Source organism: Heteronotia binoei, chromosome 21 (genome assembly GCF_032191835.1).
Source record: "Heteronotia binoei isolate CCM8104 ecotype False Entrance Well chromosome 21, APGP_CSIRO_Hbin_v1, whole genome shotgun sequence".
NCBI classification, from domain to species: domain Eukaryota; kingdom Metazoa; phylum Chordata; class Lepidosauria; order Squamata; family Gekkonidae; genus Heteronotia; species Heteronotia binoei.
The window spans coordinates 20,210,426-20,230,553 of record NC_083243.1 but is presented as its reverse complement, the minus strand read 5'-3'; the positions used below and the strand labels follow the sequence as shown (position 1 = coordinate 20,230,553).

At 48.6% G+C, this 20,128-nt stretch overlaps 1 protein-coding gene across 1 annotated transcript in view; it reads right to left on the bottom strand.

Moving 5' to 3' along the window:
• The window catches only part of BRF1 (BRF1 RNA polymerase III transcription initiation factor subunit), a 357,225-nt gene that overhangs the window by 182,920 nt on the left and 154,177 nt on the right, over positions 1 to 20,128 (bottom strand). The window contains exons 6-7 of the mRNA XM_060261809.1: positions 11,045 to 11,194; positions 769 to 862 (exon numbers count right to left, since the gene is read on the bottom strand). Coding sequence (XP_060117792.1) covers positions 769 to 862; positions 11,045 to 11,194 — 244 coding nt within the window. The remainder of the gene's footprint in view (positions 1 to 768; positions 863 to 11,044; positions 11,195 to 20,128) is intronic.

The window sequence follows — 20,128 nt, the reverse complement described above, 5'->3', positions numbered from 1 at the left end:
CACTAAGGAAGTCCAGGGTTGCTACGCAGAAGCAGCCAATGGCAAACCACCTCTGAACACCTCTAGCTTTGAAAAACTGAATGGCCACGGTTAGCCTGATCTCCTCGAACGTCAGAAGCTAAGCAGGATCAGCCTTCGTTGGTACTTAGATGTGAGATCACCAAGGAAGTCCAGGATTGCTACACAGAGGCAGGCAAGAGCAAACCACCTCTGAAGGTCTCTTGCCTTGAAAACCCTGTGGGATCACCGTAAATCAGCTGCAACTCAAAGCAGAGGAGGAGGAGAAGGAGGGGGAGAAGATGAAGAAGAAGAGGAGAGGGGGGAGAGGAAGAAGAAGAGTGGAGGAGAAGGAGAAGAGTGGAGGAGGAGGAGGAGGAGGAGGAGAAAAAGAAAGGAGTAGAGGAGGGTAGAGAAGAGTAGAAGAGGAGGAGGAGGAGATGACGGTTTTGTGAGAAAAAGCTTACTTTGTTGATCTTCTGGTGGACTTTAAGGTGCTATGAGACTCAGCCTTTCCTTAATTCTAGAACTGCGCAGAACTACTCACAGCCCTGACATACACCATCATTCACGCCCACGGTCATGCAGCTGCAGCAGCGTCTTATGTAAAAAAAAACCTGCCATGACCTTACTTGCAAATGATTCCTTTCTAGAAAAAGGAAAGAATCATTATCACAGCAGCAAATGCCAAGCCTCTGTATCGCTCTGAATCATAAGCGGGGGTGCAGGCAATAGAGAGAGAGAGAGAGAGAGACCTGCAATGTGACCTACCTTTTCCTTAACGTAGACTCGCCAACTTTCACCACCCGGATGACTTCTTTAACAGTGCGCCGGAAATCATGCATCCTTGCCGCAACCAGTAGAGCTGGAGCACAAACATGGGAAAGGTCTACATCAAAAGGAAGTTCAATCAGAGGAGGCCAGGAAAATACAGTGAGTCATAAATCCCATCGGAATTTCTGATCCTCATATTAAGCGTAAAATATTTATAATTAGCTCTAGGCTTGAATGCAAAATGATTAAACCGAACTTTGGTTCAAAAGTTACTTTGTAGTGAAATTAAGCCATTCAGAAAAGATAGTTCCGCAAACCAACATTTTATTATATTTATCCGCAGGTGTCCAGGCAATTGTCTCCAAAGTGGCTCAGGTCAATGGAGAGAGAGAGGCTGTTAAGAGAGAACTGCTCACTTAGAGCCAGGACAGTGGAGTGGCTAAAACAGGGGTGTCAAACTCATTTGTTATGAGGGCCGGATCTGGCATAAATGAGACCTTGTCCGGCTGGACCATGCATGTCATAAAATGTAATACCAGGAAGTGAAGTAAACTTTATAAAGGTCACAAACACAATTTAAAAAAAAAATCAAAACTTAAAACATGCTTGCAACATTAGTACTCTTGTAATATTCTGTTTATTTAACAGTCTCTGATAACTGACAAAAACAGGTTTCCCACCTGTAACTCATGATCTTCGAGTGGTCATCTGTGCCTTCACACTCATGGGATGAAGTGCCAGCGCCGATCCCTGATCGGTAACTCCAAAGTCCGGGATTTTTCACAGCCCGACCCCAGTGGGCATGAGCGACAGCCCCAGTGTACATGCTCACCCAGTGGGTGCGAATATCCCGCCAGTTCCTTCCCGCTGCCACCTATCTAGCATACCATGACCAGCAGCAGAGGGGAAGGAGTGTGAACGCACAGATGACCACTCGAAGATCATCAGTTACAGTTAGGAAACCTGTTTATCTTCTTCGTGGTCTCTGTGCTTCACACTCATGAACATATGAAGCTGCCTTATACTGAATCAGACCTTTGGTCCATCAAAGTCAGTATTGTCTTCTCAGACTGGCAGCGGCTCTCCAGGGTCTCAAGCTGAGGTTTTTCACACCTATTTGCCTGGACCCTTTTTTGGAGATGCCAGGAATTGAACCTGGGACCTTCTGCTTCCCAAGCAGATGCTCTACCATTGAGCCACCGTCCCTCCCCCGGGAGGGAGATTAGCAAACTAGGCTTACCTGGAGGAGGGAGCTGGTGGTTATGCAGAAGTAGCAGCTTGAAGGACCAGGGTACCCAGCTGTGCTCTGCAACGCTTCCGGACATCCACGGCATAATGTCGCCTGAAGACATGAGGAGATGCCCAGGTTGCAGCCAAACAGATGTCCGCCAAGGAAGCTCCCTTCAGAAACGCTGTGGACGTAGCCATAGCCCTAGTTGAATGCGCACGGAGCGGCCCTGTCAAGGGATGCTTAGCCAACAAGTAGCAAAGTCTAATGGCTTCCATGATCCACTTAGAAAGTCTCTGTGCAGAGATTTTGAAACCCAACCTAGGGGCCGCATAGGAGAAATAGATTGGGATCCTTTCAAAACGGCTTGGTGCGATGCACAGAAAACGACAACGCCCTCTTAACATCCAGGGCATGCAGACAACTCTCTTCCGCAGAGGAAGGAGAAGAGTAAAATGTAGGCAGAAACACCTCTAAATTGAGGTGGAAACTAGACACCACTTTAGGGAGCAATGAGATGTTCGGGGCCAAGGATACCCCATTGTCATGAAATGAGATGTATGGAGCATCACACCGCAGAGCCACTAACTCACCTGCCCACCTGACCGTAGTGACGGCCACTAAGAAGGTAGTCTTCCAGGCGAGAAGATGCAGTGGGCAGGTAGCTAAGGGTTCAAAGGGCTGCCTCAATAGCCTTTCTAGGACCAACAGCAGATTTCAAGCAGGAGGAGGAACCTTAGAAGGCAGGTGGAGCCATAGAAGACCTTTTAAAAAACACTTTGTATGCTGGTGCGTGAAAACCGATGCGCCATCCACGGGATCATGATGAGCCGAGATTGCAGCCAGATACACTCGAATCGAAGAGTGATTAAGCCTAGCATCAACAAGAGTCAGTAAGAACTCAAACACAAGTTCAAGACTAGCAGTACGGGCGCCGATGCCCTTGTCCCCCAGAAAAGTCAGGAACTTAGACCACTTCCCCTCATAGAAGCGGCAAGTTGACAGCTTTCTACTGTTCAATATCACATGCTTCACTCTGTCAGAGAATTCCGAAAGCTGACCCTCCAAGCCGTCAATTTGAGATGAGGGATGTCGTGGTGAAACAGGCGACCTCCTTGAGCCAATAGGAGATCTGGCTCCACAGGAAACTTGTGGTGATACCTCCCCCCTCCGCCATGGCTAGGACCAGTTCGTGAAGCACTCTGGTGAGAAGAGGCAAGGGCGGAAACAGGTAGAGGAACTTGTTCGCCCACGGGAGTAGAAGACCATCCCCTAGGGACCTTGGGTCTGTCCCTCCTCTGGAACAGAATTGTTCATATTTCTGATTATCCGCCGTGGCAAATACGTCTATTTTGGGATGACCCCAATCCTGAAACAGGGGTTCGAGGTATATCCAGTTCATCTCCCATTTGTGATGGGAAACCGACCCCCTGCTAAGGGAGTCTGCTTGTACATTGAGTTCTCCCAGCAGGTGGGTGGCTACAATGAAGGTCCGGGAGGCCAAAGTTGCATCGCCAACGCACACAGTTTCGTGGACACAGTTCCCCCTTGATGGTTTATATAACTGACAGCTGTCGTGTTGTCTGACATCACAGCTACAGTCTGACCGTTGATCAGGGGTAGGAATGATCTCAAGGCTACGTGAACTGCCATGAGCTCCAAGAAATTGATGTGATGGTAAGCCATTGACGGGGGCCATGGGCCGCCTATGCAAAGATTGCCTAGGTGCGCTCCCCATCCCCACAGCGAGGCATCTGTTGTTATCCTGACTGAAGGGAGTGAAACATGAAATGGAGCTCCTTCGCAGAGATTGGACTTCATCCTCCACCATCCCAGAGAGCAGAGTACCAGCAAAGGAATCTGCAGAATCTTGGACAGGAGATCTCTCACAGGATTGTAATTCCTGATGAACCAGAGCTGGTTCAGATGAACCTCAGTCTCGTGAACCGCAGGACATTGGCAATAGACGCCATGAGGCCCAAGAGACGTTGGATCTGCAGAACAGAAGCGCATCCCACCATTTGAAAGAGTTGAACCAGGGAGAAGATACTCAGCGCTCTTGACTCTGGTAGAAATGCTAGGTGTCAGGTAGTGTCCAGAATTGCTCCTATAAACTGAACTCTTTGCGCTGGGAACAAATGAGACTTCTTCTCGTTCACCAGAAGCCCCAGTGCGCTCAAGAGGTTGAGAATCACTTGTAGATGAGCTCTTAGAGAAGCTTCGGATGCAGCAACCACCAACCAATTGTCTATGTAAGGAAAAAGGATGATACCCTGGAGACGAAAGTAAGCCACCACAACTACCATGGTCTTTGTGAAGACCCTGGGGCTGTGGAGAGCCCAAAGGGGAAGCACCTGGTATTGGAAATGGTTCATCTCAATGGCAAAATGAAGAAACCTCCTGTGACTGGGGAGGATGCTGATGTGAAAATAGGCATCCTTCAAGTCCAGGGTAGCCATCCAAACCCCATTTTTGATGAGTGGAAGGATGCTCTGTAGAGTCAGCATTCTGAACTTCTGATAAGCGATGAATTCGTTCAGTTCCCTCAGATCCATAATCGGACTAAGTCCCCCGTCCCGCTTGGGAACCATGAAGTATCTAGAGTAAAAACCCTGACACCTGAGATGGTCAGGAACAAGTTCTATTGCTTGCTTGCTGAGAAGATTTTGAACTTCCTCCAGTAGAACAGCTGTTGGGTGTGTGATCACCAATCTGGAATGAGAAGAGGGCTGAACACATTCTATCACATAACGCTCCTGTATGATGGACAAGACCCACTTGTCGGTGGTAATCCGCCGCCATGCTTGCAAAAATCTGTGGAGGTGGGTGGGCCCGGGGGGGGGGGGTACCAGAGTCAAAGTCCCTGCTTAGGGTTCCTGTTGGTCTTGGACTTTCCCATGTGAGAGGAGAAGGAAGAAAATTTGGTTTTTCCTCCTGCAGCGAAAGAGCTTTTGGCATCATGCTGTCCCGCATGCGGCTTCCACAAACTCTCAGGGGTTTTGGTCTGGTAGGACTTCTTAGGCCATTGCTTGGACTATGGACAAGGCCTGCCCGAGCGAGAGGAAGATGCAGGTACTGCCAGGTTACGAGATGTCTTAATGCTCTTGTCCATTTCTTGTAAGACTGCATCCGTAGTAGAGCTAAAGAGACCTTCACCTTCAAAGGGGAGATCCTCAACCCAGGATCTGGTGTCTAACTGGAGGGCGGTGGCACGAAGCCAGGAATGACGATGCAACGTAATAACTGAGGTAAGTGTCTTAGCTGCAGTGTCCACCATATGCGTTGAGGCTTGTAGCTGTTGTTTTGCTAGAAGCATCCCCTCCCTCTGGGCCTTTTTGGCCAGGTTACGTTTATCCTCAGGCAGAGCGGCTAACAAAGGTGAGAGTTGCTCCCAGAGGGAATACTGGTATCTAGCCATACAGACAGAGTAGTTTAAAAATTTTATTCCAAGCGTGCCTGCAGAATAAAAGCGCCTGCCGAAAGTATCAATCCTCTTTCCCTTCTTATCTGGAGGTGAGGAGTGGGTCTTCTTAGCCTTGGAAGAGGACAACACCACCACAGAGTTGGGGCATGGATGGTTAAAAAGAAACTCTGTGCCCTGTTCCTGGAATCTATACATATGGCCCATATGCTTGGAAGAAATCGGGGTTGAGGCAGGCTTGGACCAAGGATCTTTGATGACTTGCAAGATCACCTTAGTGATAGGAAGGGCTACAGCTGTAGAAGTGTCCTTAGGGGATGGTCTTCTACTCCCATGGGCAAACAAGTTCCTCTACCTGTTTCTACCCTTGCCTCTTCTCACCAGAGTGCTTCACAAACTGGTCCAGGAGTGTCCGGAGTGCATCCTAATTGCTCCGTGGTGGCCGAGGCAGAACTGTGTCGATGACCAGTTGAGGCTGGACCACTGGCAGGGACAAGGAGTTCACCATCCTTTTAATCAGCTCCCCATAGGATTTTAAATCTTTAGAAGGAGAGATTGGGAGATCTTCAGCTATCCAGGATTCCAGTGAGGACCCTTCTTGCTGCTGACCTGATTTGTCCTCCTAGTAATCGGAGGTCGACGGAGAGGATGGGGCGCTCTCCTCAGATGGTAAGCCTGGAGGGTCTACAGTGAGCCTAATCGAGGGAGTCTACTCGATGTCGGGAACGCTGGAACGTATCTGCTTCCTGACTAACTTTGGGGTCAAAGTCGGCATCGATTAATCCCGTCGATCCGGTGGAGAATGCACTGAGACTCTGGAGCGGTGCGAGGCTGGAACACTGATCCCAGTCTAGGTTCTGAGGAGGTTACCAAGGGAATGGAGAATGGTAAGGATAGCCCCCAAATGGATAAGCCCATGGGCATGGGTCCCAGTTGGGCAGAGGATGCGGACGTCGAAAAGGGTCCGAAGTCTCCCCAAACCGATCAGGCTGAAGCATCAGCAGCATTTTCAGTGTCAAGCAGTCCTTTAGTTGTGAAACTTCTAAGTCCGATGCCGAACTCGGATCACCGTCCTCCTTCGAGCATGCCGACTGCTCTAAAAGGTCAACCTCCTGATCAGAGTTGGAGAGGGAGGTGTGCGGAGCATCCGTTGGACCAAGGGGCTTTTCGGTCATATCGGTGAAGCAAAGATCTTTTCCAGAGGCTCCCCCAAAACGATCGTCTGATCCTTCGGTGGCGGAGAAGGGGTCTGCTGATCTTGGCGCCTCTTCTTCTCCTTCTTATGCTTCCTGGGCTCAGTGGAGTGAGAGTCCCGGATCCCTCTCATCTTCTTGGCCAGAGTCAAGCATTCTGACTGGGATACCGAGCCCACACGTTTGTGGGGGCGGTCAGCTCCCTGGAGTAGTTGAGTCGGTTGGCTCGATAACGAGGCCAGAACCGATGTTGATGCCGGAGCGACCATCAAAGCGCTGGTCGACGCCGATGTCGAAATCTGCGGTGCGAGAGCCGATTTTAACAGCACCGCTGATAGTCTTGCCACTCGGTTTTTTCTGGTCTGTTTAGAAAACTTCGAGCAGTGATGGCAAGATTCCACCTGGTGACCTTCCCCAAGACACAGCAAGCAAAGAGAATGTCCGTCAGGAGGAGGGATCTTGCTCCCACACTTAAGGCACCACTTGAAAAACCTCCAACGCTTTTCCATAGACAAGGAATGGTGGGAAAAAGGGGGGGACCCCAAAGGGCAGCAACAACTAACAGGCTCTCTCTTTCTCTCTTTTTTTTTACTAAGAACAAGAACAAAGAAAAAATGAGGAGAAACTCAGAGAAGAAAAGTTAAGTAAATTACCGACCGGAGCAACCACGAATGCGTCTGTCCGACGTGGCGGTAAAGAAGGAACTGGCGGGATATTCGCGGCCACCAGGTGAGCATGCGCACTGGGGCTGTCGCACATGCCCACCAAGATCGGGTTGTGAAAAATCCCGGACTTTGGAGCTACCGATCAGGGATCGGCGCTGGTGCGTCATCCCATGAGTGTGAAGCACAGAGACCACGAAGAAGATTTCTTGTTCTGAGGAGCCCCAGCCAACAGACGAAAGAGAGGCTTGGCTCGGTCGTTCTGCTGTGCAATTGAGAGAGTCTGGCAAAGCAAGCTCCCCCTCCCCCACCTCCTCTCCAAGGAGGAAGCCTCAGCCGATGGAGAAAATAGAGGCTTTGCTCCGCAGCTCCTGTGTGATTGAGCAAGCCTGGCAAAGCAAGCTGTGATGCAGAAGGAAACAAGAGAGAGGTAGAACAGCAGAAAACAGCCAATTGCTGGAGGGCATGATAGGACCCCTATGAGGGCCTGATTCCGCCCTCTGGCTGCATGCTTGACACCCCTGGGTTGTGTCCCCCTAGGATCTGGGAAATTTGCTCCCAACCGCTTTCCCCTCTTCATCTGTGAGTGGCATTGCAGGGCTTAAGAGGTCAAGAGAGGGAGAGACACAAACAAACAGATTACAATCTGGAAAATCAACACACTCAAGGGAAGTAGTTCAGAAGAAAAAGAGGAGGGGAAGGAGACCAGTTTAACAAATACGATTTATATCCTCTGGCACCAGGCTGATCTCCCCTGATGAAAGAGTAAGCGCTGATGTCTAATGAAAGGCCTACTAAGAAAGCTTTAAGGCCTACTGAACTAAAAGCTTGCTCTTCCACTAAAAACCAACATGGCTACCCACCAGAAACTAGTAAGCTCTTTGAGGACTGGCTACATTGGGGTTTGTGGCCTAATATGCAAAGGAGCTCCTGCTACAAAAAGAAACCCTGGCTAGGTGACATGATAAAAGCTTATGAAATTATGCACAAGGTGGAGACAATTGACAAAGAGACATTTTTCTCCCTCTCCCAAAATACTTAGAACTTGAGGGTGTCCAATGAACGGATGGGTAGTAGGTTTTGGGCAGACTAAAGGGAATACGTCTGCCAGTGGATGTAGTGATAAACAGTTCTAAAAGGGGATTAGACGGAGTCACAGAAGATAAGTCTATCAGTGGCTACTAGCCATGCTTACAGGGGGAACCTCCACATTCAGAGGCGCTAAACCCCTAACTCCCAGAGCCAGGAGCCACATCAGGGGAAGGCCTCGGCCTCTGTGCCCTGTCTTTGGGCATCTAAAGGAACTGGTTGACCACTCTTTGAGACAGGATATGGGCTAGATGGACCACTGGTCTGATCAATCAGGGCTCTTCTTATGTTCCTGTCGGACCAGGATCACTCAAGTCCAGCATTCTGTTTCCAAAAATGACCAAGTATTTGCTTTGGAAAGCTGACAAGCTGGGCCTAAAGGTAACAGGTATTTTCCAACCCAGACCAATCAATCTTGGCTATAAATTGATTAAATAATAATCTTTACATGCTGACACTCTACGTTAGCAGGGGTGGAATTCTAGTAGGAGCTCCTTTGCATATTAGGCCACACACCCCTGATGTAGCCAATCCTCCTGGAACTTACAAGACTTTTTGTAAACTCTTAGAGGACTGGCTACATCAGGGTGTATGGTCTAATATGCAAAGGAGCTCCTGCTAGAATTCCACCCCTGTACGTTACCGTGTATTCAGAGAGATATACCACCTCTGAACATGGAATTTCTGTTTAGCTATGATGGTTCAAAGCCATTGATAGTCTCACTTTTTGCGGGAACGTCTTAATCAGTTTTAAAACGCCATTATCCAGCCTGGAGCAGGATATTAAATAGAAGCCCAGGAATTAAAGCACTTTTTTTTCCCTTGCTTCTGTCTTGGGAGAGGAGAAGAAAAATGCTTCAGAAAATATAATCGCCCTAGCAGGAGATTCTTGTTTTAAAGTCTGTGGTCAAAATTAACATAACACAGGAATGTGTGTAGAGGAAAAAAACCCAGGACAGCAAACTTTGGGATACATGATCCTTGCTGGCCCCAATGAGCCCTGTGTTAAGACATACCAAATTAAAATAGGCGTATTACCTCTAAGATAGGCCACACTTTTTATTTTAAAAAGCCCCCCATTCACCCTTTCCTCACTTCTTATGTGATTTTGGGTGATGGGTGGCTTGCTGGCCTTTTGACTGGGGAAGGGGGGCAAGAGAGCCCCAGGCGAGCAAGGCCTGCTTGGGCTGGCTGGCTCTCCTTTCTTGCACTGGGTTGCTTTTGGCTGGTGGGGGACAGCATATGTTAATGAGTTATGCTAATGAGCCCCACCACCTATTTTTCTACAAAACAACTCCTATCCTTCATTATTTCCTATGGAAGGAAGACATTTAAAAAGGTGTGCTGTCCCTTTAATGAGCTCCACCACCTATTTTTCTACAAAACGACCCCTGGGCCACACACCCCTGAAATAGCCAATCCTCCAAGAGCTTCAGTTAGGGCCTGTAAGCTCTTGGCGGATTGGCTACATCAGGGGTGTGCGGCCTAATATGCAAAGGAGTTCCTGCTACAAAAAAAAAAAAAGCCCTGCACCTATCCTCCATGAATCTATCTAATCCCCTTTTATAAAGCTGCTGATTCCTGTGGCCATCACTACATCCTCTGGCAGCAAATCCCACATTTTAATCGCTCTCTGTGTAAAGACGTACTTCCTTTAGTCTGTCCTGAACTTATGCCCATCAGCTTCGTTAGCTGCCCTCAAGTTCTAGTCTTCAGGGAGAGGGAGGAAAATGTCTCTTTGTCAAGAATTTCCACCCGAGACACAACTTTATAAACCTCTATCATGTCCTCCGCCCCCCCCCCCCCCCCGCCCAGTCGCTCCGGCAGAACCTTCCTTAAAACTGATATAATCGTTTGACTCCGTTTTCTATGGCACTCTAACGCGATACACTTGGGATTCTTCTGCTCTGCGCTTCTGGGAATTCTGGCACATGGATTCATCTGCTCGAAGTATGTGTTATCCAGGCACAATGCCAGGGACTGAACTATGCTAACCCCGGAGCTCCTTTCCCACTCCCTGCAGCCTGATATTTTTAAGATCCCCGCATATAGATTGAGTCCAAAGGCCGGAAAGTCTACGAGCTAGAGCAGAGGTGTCGAACTCATTTGTTATGAGGGCCGAATCTGACATGAATGAGACCTTGTCGGGCCGGGCCACTCTAACGCGATACACTTGGGATTCTTCTGCTCTGCGCTTCTGGGAATTCTGGCACATGGATTCGGCACATATGATTAGGACACAGACAACTTAAAACATCCTTAAAATATTAGCGCTCGGTCTTAATGGTGCTTTCTATGTATTTCTCCCAAGGGCCCTGGGGAACTGAGCAAAGGAAGTTGTCTCTTTCCTTCCTTCCCCAGGGGACCAGGAGGGAGAGGAGCCTCAGCCAACAGAAGGAAGAGTGGCTTGGCTCAGTAGCTCTGCTGTGCAATTGTGAGAGCCTGAAGGAAGCAAGAGAGAGGGAGAAGGAAGCAGATGACAGCCAGGTGCTTGGGGGCCTGATGGGAGCCCTCTGGGGGCCTGATCTGGCCCCCAGGTCGCATGTTTGACACCCCTGAGCTAGAACATGCAGCCCATTCTTCTTTCACAGCATGGAATACAAAAACAGCGCTGCATCCAAAGCAGAGTTTTTGCATGAATGACAGCTGCCGCTTGGTGCCTCAAACAGTTCTGCAATACCTGCTCCGCAGAGGCCCGACGGCCGGCGTCCTGTGTGCATCCAGTCCCTCTTCATCTGCTGTAGCAGCCTCAGAGCCGTCATGGAGACCTCGTGGTTCTTATCCCCAAACTCCAACATATGAGCAAAACGAGGGATATATAAGCAGGGGTCTGCAACAGAACAAGAGTCCGTCATGTGCTTTCCCACGCCTCATTTTCCGCAGCAGCTCACAGAAGCGGACCTCCAGAACCTTTCTTACCCTCCCTCCCCCCAGACACAAACTTTCCAATAGCTTTCCCTTCCTGGCCTTTATCTTTCTCAACATGCCTCTCTGCATCACCTGAAAAAATGCAGTTTAAACAACTGCGGTTGACTACTGAAGCTACGACAGCCAACTTGAAGGTGGTGACTGGAGACCTCCCGGAATTAGGGCTGACATCCAAGCAACAGAAGCCAGCTCTCCCAGAGGAAATGGTAGCTTTAGAGGACAGATTCTATGGAGTCACAGAACTCCCTGCTGAACTCCCTCTCCTCCCCAAATTATACCTTCCCCTGGCACCCCGCCCCCCCCCCAAAAAAAAAAATCTCCAAGAATTTCCCAAGCCGGAGCTGGTAACCCCAGCTAAAGCCCACTGAAAGAGCCCTGAAAGTACATTATCTGATGTGCAGGAAGCCAGGCACACACATTGGGAGATATGTTCCATGCACTTCCTGGGCCAAACTTGCTTAGCGTAACAGCCACATAGAATAAACATCAGATGTTTGAGAGAAGGAAGGAAGGAAGGAAGGAAGGAAGGAAGGAAGGAAGGAAGGAAGGAAGGAAGGAAGGAAGGAAGGAAGGAAGGAAGGAAGGAAGGAAGGAAGGGAGGGAGGGAGGGAGGGAGGGAGGGAGGGAGGGAAGGAAATCAACTTTAACTTTAAATGGATTCTCCAAGCTGCTGGTTGGCTTGGCTTGGAGAAGTGAATTAAAGAAAGAAATGCCTTCTCCAAAATCGGCCAATGGGGTGCTGGGGGCTTTGAGAGACACACAATATGTGAGAAAAGAAGCTGCATGTGGCTCCCAAGCCACAGTTTGGCCACCCCTGTCCTGGGCAAGGTCTAGCTTGACCTTTAGTTCCCCTACGCAAAGCATTCTCTGAGGAAGTCACTGCTGCTATTCTGCTGAAAATCCGGTGAGGAAACAACTGCAACCTATTTCTGCCAGCCCAGAAAACTCCACTGTCTTTACAACCGGGTTTCATGTCATTCCCTTAGGGACACAGCGAAACATCCACAGCAGCTGGGAAAGAAAGACCTTGAGCGCTGGGGAGTGGGTGCTGAAACATCTGTCTGCCAGCTGTGTCTGCATGCTGCAAACTGGTCAATTTTGATTGGGGGGGATGTAAGCTCTCTGGATAGGGTTGCCAAGTCCAGGTGGGGCCTGGAAATCTCCCACTATTACAATTGGATCTCCAGATGACCAAGGTCAATGCCCGGAAGGATATGGCTGCTTTGGAGGGTGGACTCTATGGCAGGGGTGGCCAACGATAGCTCTCCAGATGTTTTTTGCCTACAACTCCCATCAGCCCCAGCCATTGGCCATGCTGGCTGGGGCTGATGGGAGTTGTAGGCAAAAACATCTGGAGAGCTACCGTTGGCCACCCCTGCTCTATGGCATTATGCCCTGCCAAAGTTCCTCCCCTTGCCAAACCCCACCCACCCCAGGCTCCACCCCCCACTCCAGGTATTCTCCAATCCTGAGCTGACTGCCTTATACCTGGAAGGCTATACATAGTGGGAAGGAAAGGCTAAAGGAAAAGAACATTTTGTCCCTTGTTCTACTCATGGACAATAGGAGCCTCCACCCACTCAGCACACAATGGGTTGGATCCAGTGCTGATTTCCACTGGTGGAAAGGACTCCCGTCAATGGAACAGGAGCTTCTCACTTCCTGCATCCTGCTGCAGTTCAGAATATTTCCCTGGAGACAGCGACCCCACCAGAACAGCTTGTGGGGAGTATATGGAGGTATGCAGGGGAAGGAAGGAAGGAAGGAAGGAAGGAAGGAAGGAAGGAAGGAAGGAAGGAAGGAAGGAAGGAAGGAAGGAAGGAAGGAGGGAGGGAGGGAGGGAGGGAGGGAGGGAGGGAGGGAGGGAGGGAGGAAGGAAGGAAGGAAGGAAGGAAGGAAGGAAGGAAGGAAGGAAGGAAGGAAGGAAGGAAGGAAGGAAGGAAGGAAGGAAGGAAGGAAGGAAGGAAGGAAGGAAGGAAGGAAGGAAGGAAGGAAGGAAGGAAGGAAGGTCTATCACTAGATCCAATCCAACATATTTGCCTGGATGTTGAGCCTGTAACAGCAAAACAATTTACAGCGACCCCGCATAGAGCTTTCAAGGCAAAAGACAAGCAAATGTGTGTTGTCATTGCCTTCCTCTGCATTGTGTGCAGTTCTGGAGGCCTCACTTCAAGAAGGACGTGGGCAGGCTGGAGCAGGTGCAGAGGAGAGCGACGAGGATGATCAGGGGCCTGGAGACCAAGCCCTGTGAGGAAAGGCTGAGGGACTTGGGAAGGTTCCGTCTGGAGAAGAGGAGGTAGAGGGGGGATATGATCACGCTCTTTTAAGTATTTGAAGGGCTGTCATTTGGAGGAGGGCAGGGAGCTGTTCCTGACAGGAGAGGACTCTGGGTTTAAATTAAGAATGGGAAGGTACCAGCTGGATATTAGGAAAAACTTTTTTACAGTAAGAGTTGTTCAGCGGTGGAATCAGCTGCCTCAGGAGGTGATGAGCTCCCCCTCACTGGCAGCCTTTAAGCAGCAGCTGGACAAACACTCTTTAGGGATGCTCTAGGCCAGGGGTGGCCAACGGTAGCTCTCCAGATGTTTTTTGCCTACACCTCCCATCAGCCCCAGCCAATAGCCATACTGGCTGAGGCTGATGGGAGTTGTAGGCAAAAAAAATCTGGAGAACTACCGTTAGCCACCCCAACTCTAGGCTAATCCTGAATTAAGCAAGGGGGTGGGCTAGGTGGCCTGTACGGTGCCTTCCAACTCTGTGATTCTATGATTGCAGCCCTGGTGGTCTCTCATCCAAGTACTGACCCTCCTCAGCTTCCCAAGCTCTGATCAGATCCAGCTAGCCTAGGCTATTAGCCACTGGAACACACACACACACACACCCCTGGCATTCTCATGCTGGGTGTTCTGGCCATTCTCTCACATACACCGCCCCAATTCTACCTTAATGGTTGCATTAATGGTTACAATTCCAACGTAAAGAAGGGGTCTTGAAACCGCCTGTTTTTTAATTATTTCCGAATATTTTCAACCTTGTGTTTTACCCTTTCCTAAATCCCTGAGTACTTCGTATACCACCAAAATGTCACTCCAACTGCTGCAAACTCAGAGACAATGCATAAGGTTGCCTAATTTTGTTCACATGCAATTAAACTGCATTCTATGGTTCCCACAAGCCAATGTTGAGGCAATTAGTTAGACGATGTCAGACCGATACTGTTCTAATTGTTATTTTTCATTATATGTTTTAATGTTCAATATCTTATCTATATATTTATATTTTATATATCCTATGTCTTATTTATTTAGGTCCTTCTTGATTTATACTATTTTTCTGTGGTTGTTGTTGGTCTGCATTGTGCTGTCTATTTAGTCATGGACCGTAATAAAACTTGATTTGATTTGATTTGAATTCCAAAGTTACTGCAGTACACAAAGAAAGAACATGAGCTTCCATCTGCCCTGGACTATGATGAAAACTTGCAATAACCAGGGCAGTAAAAAGATATTGCCGGGATGTCTTGGGGAACGGGGACGGGCAGCTTGGACCGGGAACAGAGAGCGGCTGGAGGTGGAAATATCTTTGTAAAGTATTGCCGCTGGGAATATTCTTGTCTGTGAACTGTCCCATATCAGGAGACTTTCCTATCAGGCGTTCTCTCGTTCAAGAAAATAATAACCAGGCGGGGGGGGGGGGGGAGAACACAGTCAAATGTTTTTCAACCATCTACTAAAGAACATTTTTTTTAATCTCGCTTCCGAGTAAAAGAATTTTGATACGATCCATTTCAATTCATAAGCTTCAAAACGTGATCCTCAGTAAATTCTATCCATCTTTGTCTTTAGACTACAAAGCGTACATTTAAGCCAAAGAGATGGCCTGAATTGGAAAGGGATGGCTGTACCATCGAGGGGTGAACCAAACCACGACAGGAACTCCCAGCCAATAGCCCCTCTAAGCTATGGAGGCTTGTGAGCAAAAATTCTACTTTGTGAGCTACTGGCATTAAAGTTGTGAGCCGCTGCATAAGCTGGTTTGCTCCTGAGCTAAGACAAAAATGTGTGAGTTGGGGGCTAAAAAACTGTGAGCTAGCTCACACTAACTCAGCTTAGAGGGAACACTGCTCCCAGCTTGCCTTTAACATGCAGTTGGATCAGGACCGTGGCACTGAGAGAGCGGGGCTTTAAGCTTCCTCCCCTGCGACATTCTCCCAACCTGAAATCGCCCTGGGAAGTTGGCTTGCTTCTTGGAGAAACTCACAGGTACAGCTACGATTGCCAACCTTTAGGTGCCATCTGGCCAATCTCCCAGAATTTCAACTGATCTCCAGACAACAGAGGTCAGTTCTCCTGGGAAAAATGGCAGCTTTAGTGGGTAGACTCTATGGCAGGGGTGCCCAAACTGCAGCTCAGGAATCATATGTGGCTTTTTCACACTTGTTCATAGAATCATAGAGTTGGAAGGGACCTCCAGAGTCATCTAGTCCAACCGCAATGCAGGAAACTCACAAATACCTCCCCCTAAATTCACAGGATCTTCATTTCTGTCAGATAGCCATCTAGCCTCTGTTTTAAAACCTCCAAGGAAGGAAGGCGCACCACCTCCCGAGGAAGCCTGTTCCACTGAGGAATCGCTGTAACTGTCAGGAAGATTTTCCTAATGTTGAGCCAGAAACTCCAACCCGTTGGTTCTGGTCCGACCTTCTGGGGCCACAGAAAACAATTCCACACCATCCTCTATATCTGTGATCCCCAACCTTTTTGGCACCAGGGACCGGTTTTGTAGAAGACAACATTTTCATGGACCGGTGAGGGGGCATTGGTTTCAGGATGATACAATTGTGCACTTTATTTCTATTAGTTTGGTGTGGTGGTCAAGTGTGCAGACTCTTCTCTGGGAGAACCGGGTTTGATTCCCCACTCCTCCACTTGCAGCTGCTGGGATGGCCTTGGGTCAGCCATAGCTCTCTCAGAGTTGCCCATGAAAGGGCAGCTTCTGTAAAAGCTCTCTCAGCCTCACCCACCTCACAGGGTGTCTGTTGTGCAGGAGGAAGGTAAAGGAGATTGTGAGCCGCTCTGAGACTCTGAAATTCAGAGTGGAGGGCACGATATAAATCCAATGTTGTCATATTATTATTATTATTATTATTATTTACTACTACTACATGGTAATATATAATGAAATAATTATACAACTCACGGCCTGGTTGCTAACAGGCCACGGAACGGTACTGGTCCACGGACCGGGGACCCCTGCTCTATATGACAGCCCTTCAAATACTTGAAGATGGTGATCATATCACCTCTCAGCTGCCTCCTCTCCAGACTAAACATGCTCAGCTCCTTCAACCTATTGTGTGGCTTTCAAAGCCCCCAACATCCCATCAGCTGGCTTGTAGGAGGTATTTATCTCTTTAAATCACTTCCCCCAAGCCAACCCAGTGGCTTGGAGAATGCATTGAAAGTTAGTTGCTTTCTTTCTACCTCTCTCTTCCCCATTCCCTCCCTCCCTCATCTGCCATTCACGTCTCGCGGCTCTCAAACATCTGATGTTTATTCTGTGTGACTCTTTCATTAAGCAAGTTTGGTCACCCCTGTTCTACGGCAGTGTTTCCCATTCGCAGGGTCGTGACCCGGTACCGGGCCACGGAAGCCTCACTACCAGGTCACAAGAAAAGCCAAAGCTAGCCCCCCCAGCAAAGCTAGCCCTGCCCCCAGGGTTCAGGGTTCCAGTAGTAGCAGCTGAAGGAAGGGCCTACGAAATATTTCAGCATATTTTGAGGTAGAGCAGCTGCCAGGGCCCAGTGTGGGTGATACACAGTGCTGTCATTCCTGATGGTAATGGCAACAGCATTCCCAACTGAATACACTGGCCAGTGCTGCTGAGGAAGGGGTGTGTAGGTGGTGCAGGCAATTGAACACGGGCATTAGGAGTGCTTGCAAGCTGGAGAAGAACACACAAACAGATAGGTGCATGCAGGTGTGGGAGTGGAAAGAGAGGACCACCCACTTTCCACCCCCGTTTTGGCTCAGCATGAGTTTCAGAGAGATTTTTCTGAAAATGAAGTTACTTCAGAAGAAGAGGCAGGTTTGGGGGAGTGTCCTAGAAGTGACATCACAGGAAAAGGTGGAGTTTTGGTTCAGTGTGCCCTGGAAGTGATACCACTTGGCCCTTGACACCCCCAAATGACACCCCCTTTAGGCTCCACCCCCAAATTTTAGTGGGCCACGAAGGAGAAGTGTAAAAATAACAGGGCCACAGGAAAGAAAAGTTTGGGAAACCCTGCTCTACGGCATTATATCCTGTTGAAATCCCTTTCCTCCACAAACCCTGCCCTCCCAAGGCTCCACCCCTAAAATTTCCAGGAATTTCCCAAATTGAAGTTGGCAAATATAGGATCAGCAATCACACAAGGACCATCAACTGGAGCTCCCAAATTTGCCTCCTTCCCCCCACCCCAAGCATCAACTGGCCCCTTCAATGGTCAACCCCACAGGCAATAGAGATGTCCAGAAGAAGAAGCCTCCAGAAATCCATTTCGGAGCAATGGGAGGCAGGTTGGGCTTTTTCATCTTCGAAGCCCCTCAGGATTTGGGGAGGCGCTGTGGCTCAGTGGATGAGCATCTGCTTGGCATGCAGAAGGTCCCAGGTTCAATCCTCAGCATGTTCAGTGGAAAGGATCAGGGAATAGGTGAAATGAAAGACCTCTGCCTGAGACCCTGGAGCACAGTTGCCAGTCTGAGTAGACAATACGAATTTTGATGGATGAAAGGTCTGATTCACTATAAATGGAGCTTTTTTGTTGTTGCAGGAACTCTTTTGCCTATTAGGCCACACACCCCTGATGTAGCCAATTCTCCAAGAGCTTACAGGGCTCTTCTTACAAGGCTCTTGGAGGATTGGCTACATCAAGGGTGTGTGGCCTAATATGCAAAGGAGTTCCTGCTACAAAAAAAGCCCTGACTATAAGGCAGTTCCATGCATGTAACATTCCACTCCCGTAAAAAGAGCAGCTGACCAAGGTGGGACAATAACACCAGCATAATTACAATTCCAAAGCCCGTTGATTCGTTTGTATTGATGGCTTTTAGTTACTTGCGATTGCTCATTCAGAACTCCATTTTTGGTATGTAATACAATTTAAATTTGTAAGGTTATTTGTTCTTCTGTCTATATTGAACACTTTGCAGTCTCTGGACCACCACTGCACAAACAGGCAATAAAAAGGTGCCATGTAACAGCTGTATTGAAGTAATTTTCTATTGGATAATTTCAGTTCCAACTGAAAAGAATGATATAAACAGCGCTCTTTCAGGGGGGCAATTTCTAATCAAGCAAATCTTTTCAAAAGCTTTGTTCTCCACTTTTTATATGCTCTTCTGGAGAGTGAAAGAGAACAGGTTTTCTCATTTCCTGCCAGGTAAATTGTTAACTCTTAGTGGCAATTTCCTTAGCCAATGCCACGCCTGAGCACGTCTGTTGATAAAAATGAGGCTTTGCTTATAAAACATTTGTTTCAAGAGTTCTTGCAATTAATGAAATTTGTGTTGCCATGGCGTAATGGTGACATTTCCATTTACTTGTACTGTGGAAAAACATGACTGTGCATATTTACTGGCTCAACTAGAACAGGGGTGTCAAACATGTGGCCCAGGGGCCAAATAAGCCCCCCCCCCCCCCGAGGGCTCCTATCAGGACCCTGAGCAACTGGCTGCCATCTGCTTCCTTCTCCCTCTCTCTTGCTTTCCTTCTGCATCACAGCTTGCTTTGCCAGGCTTGCTGAATTGAACAGGAGCTACAGAGCAAACCCTCTATTTCTCCATTGGCTGAGCCTCCTCCCTTGGGGAGGAAGGCAGAGCTTGTTTTTCTGGGCCCTCTCAACTGCACAGCAGAGCTACTGAGCCAAGTCTCTCTTCCTTTGAAGCACGCAGATCCCTCTGACCTGGAATCTGCCAAGGATTTTAGGATTTGCAGGGCTACAACATCTCACCTAGCAAGAACTATCTGCAACAACCCAGGCAACGTTTTGGAAGAAATACAGCTTTCACATCCTCATCGCACCAACATCATATTGACGTCCCACCATTTCCTTGTATTCATCTCACTTCTATGTTGGTCAAGAAGACTGTTACCGTGAAGTCCTCCGTGCATCTTTATTGTCTCTTGATGCTATTCAAAAAATGTGCTTCTACCTGGCTGGTCTGATGCGTTAATTGGAAGTTAAGAGCCTGGACGTCAGTGGGCTCTCAGGCAAGCTATTTTCTGAGACTGGACAAAATCTTGAAAGCTGCTGATTCCTTGGGTGAGGTTAACGTGCCCATGGACTTATAAGCATGGACTTGAGTTACTTACTTCATTTGGACACCTTTTCTCCCCAATGGGAACCCAAAGCGGCTTATGTTGTTCTCTTCTCCTCCATTTTATCCTCACAACAACCCTATGAAGTAGGTGAGGCTGAGGTTGTGTTTGAGCGGCCCAAGGTCACCCAGCAAGTTTCCATGCCAAAGGGGGACCACCGGGATAATGGAGAAGCTATGTTGAAGAGACAAGCAACACTTGTTTTTTTATTCGGATGTTAAGAGTTTTCCATAGCATTTGACTGAATAATACATTTTTAACACTTGATTACCCTTTAAGAGCCAGTTTGGTGTAGTGGTTAAGTGCGCGGACTCTTATCTGGGAGAACCGGGTTTGAGTCCCACCCCCTCCCTCCACCTTCACCTGCTGGAATGGCCTTGGGTCAGCCATAACTCTGGAAGGAGTTGTCCTTGAAAGGGCAGCTACTGTGAGAGCCCTCTCAGCCCCATCCACCTCACAGGGTGTCTGCTGTGGGGGA